Source organism: Lactuca saligna, chromosome 3 (assembly GCF_052625555.1).
Source record: "Lactuca saligna cultivar CGN05327 chromosome 3, ASM5262555v1, whole genome shotgun sequence".
Taxonomy (NCBI): domain Eukaryota; kingdom Viridiplantae; phylum Streptophyta; class Magnoliopsida; order Asterales; family Asteraceae; genus Lactuca; species Lactuca saligna.
This window is the reverse complement of record NC_136419.1, coordinates 11,832,403-11,837,169: the sequence shown is the minus strand read 5'-3', so window position 1 is coordinate 11,837,169 and position 4,767 is coordinate 11,832,403. Positions and strand designations below refer to the sequence as shown.

At 33.1% G+C, this 4,767-nt stretch overlaps 1 protein-coding gene across 1 annotated transcript; it reads left to right on the top strand.

The window, feature by feature from the left end:
• The first annotated feature begins 2,239 nt into the window (after positions 1–2,239).
• On the top strand, positions 2,240–3,510 carry LOC145034476 (uncharacterized). The gene is made up of 2 exons (XM_078982897.1): positions 2,240–2,471; positions 2,724–3,510. Exons 1-2 carry the CDS (start codon positions 2,339–2,341, stop codon positions 3,419–3,421), a joined length of 831 nt encoding a protein of 276 aa, XP_078839023.1. The 5' UTR covers positions 2,240–2,338; the 3' UTR covers positions 3,422–3,510.
• The last annotated feature ends 1,257 nt before the right edge of the window (positions 3,511–4,767 follow it).

Sequence of the window (4,767 nt, the reverse complement as noted above, 5' to 3'; positions counted from 1 at the left end):
GGGACTTTCAGATTGTAGGTTTGGGCCTTAGTCTTGGTCCAAGCTAGGTAAGGGGTAAAATGATATTTTACCCTAATTTTTGGAATGATGGTTACGAATTGGAATCCAATTATTAATTGGATGTCATTGGAATTGATAGCGCGTGGATTTTAGTGGGCTAGCAGTCAGAGATTCATTCTATGAAAGAAGCGGATGCTTTGAGAAAGTTGGCCTTGGTGGTATGGAACCATTTGACAAAGAAAGTACTGGTGGAAATGTCAGATAAAAAAGTATCGATGTTGAGCTAGTGCAGATGTTAGAAGTATGAGACGAGTCAGGATCATGGATGAACCTTATCATATTGTACCGACAAAAAGGCCACATTCCAACATGTAAGAAGGACGCTCGAAGAATACGAGTTAACGCACCCATCTTCTACCAACCTCAAATGAATCGTCCTATTTTGAGCGCATATGTTCCATTCACTCGGTACCTGTCTATATTATATCCACATCCTAGCCAATGCCAAACTCAATTCCAATCCCAAACTGATTTCAACCCATTTAAGGCCATTAAAGAAACTCAATTCCAATTCTAATCTCAATCCCAATTCCAATACCAAACTCAATTTCACTTCCAAACTCAATTCCAATCTCAGTTTCAAATCTAAAACCGATTCTGACCATGAGGATGACCAATCTCAAGCGGAACCGATGAAAATAGGAAAGACATTGAATACGCCTTGAAACCGGAGGTAGAGAGGGCGTCGACACGTGCATGGTTGACGTTTCGGAAGACACAAAGATCGGTAACGACCAAAGTGGGTCTACTTTTTATAGAAAAGTTTCAAAGCGCTGTCTTTTCAAAATGAAGCACAGAAACTACAAGAGAAAAATATTCTACCTAGTTTTTAGTTTTATATGCTTTTATGTTTAGTATATTTAATTCCCGTGTGTTTAATTTCAAGTGGCTAAGTTTTATCGTAATTTGTTCTCAAACATTAATGAAAAATTTAATTTTCTATGGGTGTTAGTTCAAATAATAATCAGAAGAAAAACACAACTTGTTGCATCAGAGCAAACCATCCTAAATAATAAGATACTAGTTGTGAGACCCGTATATTATACGGGTTAATTAAAACAAAATGTTAAATACGAACGATTAAATAGAAATTTTATTTGAATTTGAAATTGAAATAAGTGAAAATTATGTGAAAAAAAAACATGCAAAAAATAAATTAATTAAAATTATGTGTTTAGTGTACTAACCGAGTTAATTATAACAAAATGTTAAACATAAAGGTTTAAAGTGTAAATTTATTTGAAATTAAATTTAAAATTTAAAATTTAAAATTAATAATCATTATGGTAGGTTTAATTTATGGAAACTAAATTAATAATAGATTGAAAATAAAAATTGAAGCAATGACAAGTGGAAAATAAATATAAATCTCAAAATTATGACAAAATTACATGTGGCTAATTTTATAAGAGAATGACATGTGGTAAAGTCATTTTCATTTATTAGGGTAAGATTGTAGCTGCAGAAAGTTAAACTTTTGGTCTTAGGATATATAGATGACAAACGACTCGACTTTTCATAGCTTATTAATTTTTTTATTATTTTAACTTTTTGCCTTTTCATGACGTTATATAACAGTTAACATACTAGAAGCTTATGTAGCTATGTGTGGGGCACATAATTGTTTTTACGAAAAGCTCGGTTGTCATATGGTGAGTCGTAACTTCAATTTGATTTCACATTTTATCAAATAAATAATACTAGCAGAAAATATTTAGAATTATTAATTATGCACAAAATTTCCTCCTTGGATCTTAAGTAATACTTTACAAACCATATTTTCATCAAAAGTAGTCATATCTAACGTTATTTAAAACTTTATTTTCACGTTCAAATTAAAAGTTTATTATTATTATATAAGAAGCGATTTCTGGATTCGTTTTTGATATTTGGTAAATTATTATTTTCTATCGAATTAATATGTTATAAGAAATTTTCTATTTGTTTATCGAGAGTTCAGACTTCAGTAGTATGTCGTCATATTTTGTATTATTTTTTTAATGGCGCGTAGTGTGGTAGCTGCTACATATCAGACATGAAGGACCAACTTTGTAATTTTCCAAAGTGTATGTCAGGTTTCGAAAATTTGATAAGGCCTTGTAAATTTCCCAAAAAAACGTGACATTATTCTGAAATCTGAAATGCTATTTAAAAGGCCACCGATTGCCGTGGTCTCCTATGCATTACACACACCATATCCTCCATCTCCTCCTCCCTCTTCTCTCTCTCTGGGTCTCTCTATCAAACACACACACTTAAGTGTGTTTGTGTGTGAAAAATGGGAAGAGCACCCTGTTGTGCAAAAGTGGGTTTACACAGAGGAGCATGGTCTGATGAAGAAGATAAGCTCCTCACACAGCACATTCACACCCATGGTGAAGGTCAATGGCGTTCGTTGCCTTCTAAAGCTGGTATGTACATGTAGTTTTATACTCACTTAATTTATATGAACACTCAATAATCAGAAACACAATCGAGCACTGGTTGAAAGTTAAGTTAGAGAGATTATATTAACACCGATTCGAATCTACGATATTCAAATTTGGTATTTAATTAGACGAAATGAGTTGAATAGCTAGCTAGCGTTTACTGTTTGATGGATTGAAGAAGATTGATGTGATGATGGTTAGTTAATGTTTCCTAATTTGTTTTAATGGATCCAGGATTACTTAGATGTGGAAAGAGTTGCAGGCTGAGATGGATGAATTACCTTCGGCCAGGTATCAAGAGAGGACACTTCACCGACGATGAGAATGACATCATCGTCCGGCTCCATTCTGTCCATGGCAACCGGTGGTCTTTCATAGCCACCGAACTTCCAGGTCGAACTGACAATGAGATTAAAAACCACTGGAACTCGCATCTTAAACGGAAATTGCGCGGCGGCGACGTTGACGGAGATGAGAACCAGGAGGACTTTTCCAAAAACAACAAAAAGCCGAAGAAAAAGCGAAAAACGAATCAGAAGTCAACGAAATCGAAAATCACAGAGAAACCTAAAGAAATCATTTCTCATCCTGCTGCTTCGTCGTCTTCCTCATCTCAATCCGCATCGTTGACTTTAAGAAAGAATCACAGTTTCGACAGCGTAGTGATGAGCGGTGGTGCATCATCGAGCTCCACAACCACAAGCGATCAAGGAGAAACCGATTTACTTGCGACAGACTTCTCATGGCCAAACTGGACGCCATTGTTTGAGATGGAAGTTGCAGCAACCATGGACGCTCACCATGATCATCATCAGGATTTACCAATGGACGCCTGTGATTTACTCATATCCAATGACGACGAAACCCAAATGCTAGAGAAGCTCTACTGTGAGTACCTGAATCTGCTCGAAGATGGAGACGATTGTGTGTAATCATGATTTCGTATAATGTTTAATTAATTCGTGTGTCATCTAACTTTCATCGGTGAAAACTCCAAATAAGAACTGTCATGTCCTCTCAATCAACATCTGTTTTAAATTCTTGCTTCTTTAATCTGAACGATACAAATAATCAACGACAGTGAATTGTGTAATATTGTATTTGAAGGTGATGATGATTGATGAACGAAGGTTGTTGGGATGATTTAATTATGTAATGGAATTGGAAATTGAGAATGACGATATGTAGATTGGATGCATTCGTAGTTTCATATCATATTATTATACATACGCAGGTATATCTAACTTCTAAGATTCCTCAGCCACTGCTCCATTAACAAATGTTCCCAAACCAGCCAACACATTAATTTCTTCTGTTACCTTACCACAATCAGTCGATTATTTGAGATAAAATATATATATATATATATATATATATATATATATATATATATATATATATATATATATATATATATATATATATACATTTATATTTTTTTTTGAAAAAAAAAATGATCAAATTAATAAATTAATAGAAATATATTTTCAAAATAGATTATGTATATTTCTTGAATGGAGGAAATATATATTGAAAATTTGAAAACATGTTGGAATGGAGAAGGTAACGTGACAATTCGTCCACTCATAGTCGTGGTAAACCGCATCGAAAGATGAAGAGATTGAACACGGGATCCAAATTAAGCAAAAAAAATGATATAAAAAACCATTTAAGTTTACTGCTTTCTATTTTTGTATTTTGATTAAAATATACCTATAATTCATATATTTCTATAGTATTTAGAGAAAATTATGTGACTAATAAGTTACCCCTTAGTATAACTATATAATTGGTAAATTAGATTTTATTTTTTTCTCCTGCTATTTATGCTTTTTTATTCTCTCAATTATTCTAAATATAGTTACTTTCACATAAAAATCTATGAAAACTACAACGTTTTTAAATACTGAATTTTCAAATATCAAGGCTTGTTTAATGATTCCTATCTCAAAGTGAACATAATCAACAACTATGCACACGAAAGCGATCCTTCTAGGGTCAATAGCCAACTTTCTTTCTCAAGTTTAACAAGAAAGCACTAATACTTTTTTTATGGCATTTCGTATCATTTGAATCAATGGGTCCAAACAAATCGACTGGTATATATAAAAGTTTGATAAAAAAGAGTCGATAACAGACAGCTTAATATGTTAAGAAGTGACCCTAACATTTAAATGTTGGGACCTATACAAAAATAATAATTGCTAAAAGTAATTATGATAGAGGAGTTATAAATATACAATTGCGGAGGTGGTGGACATGAACTTGTTTACGTATC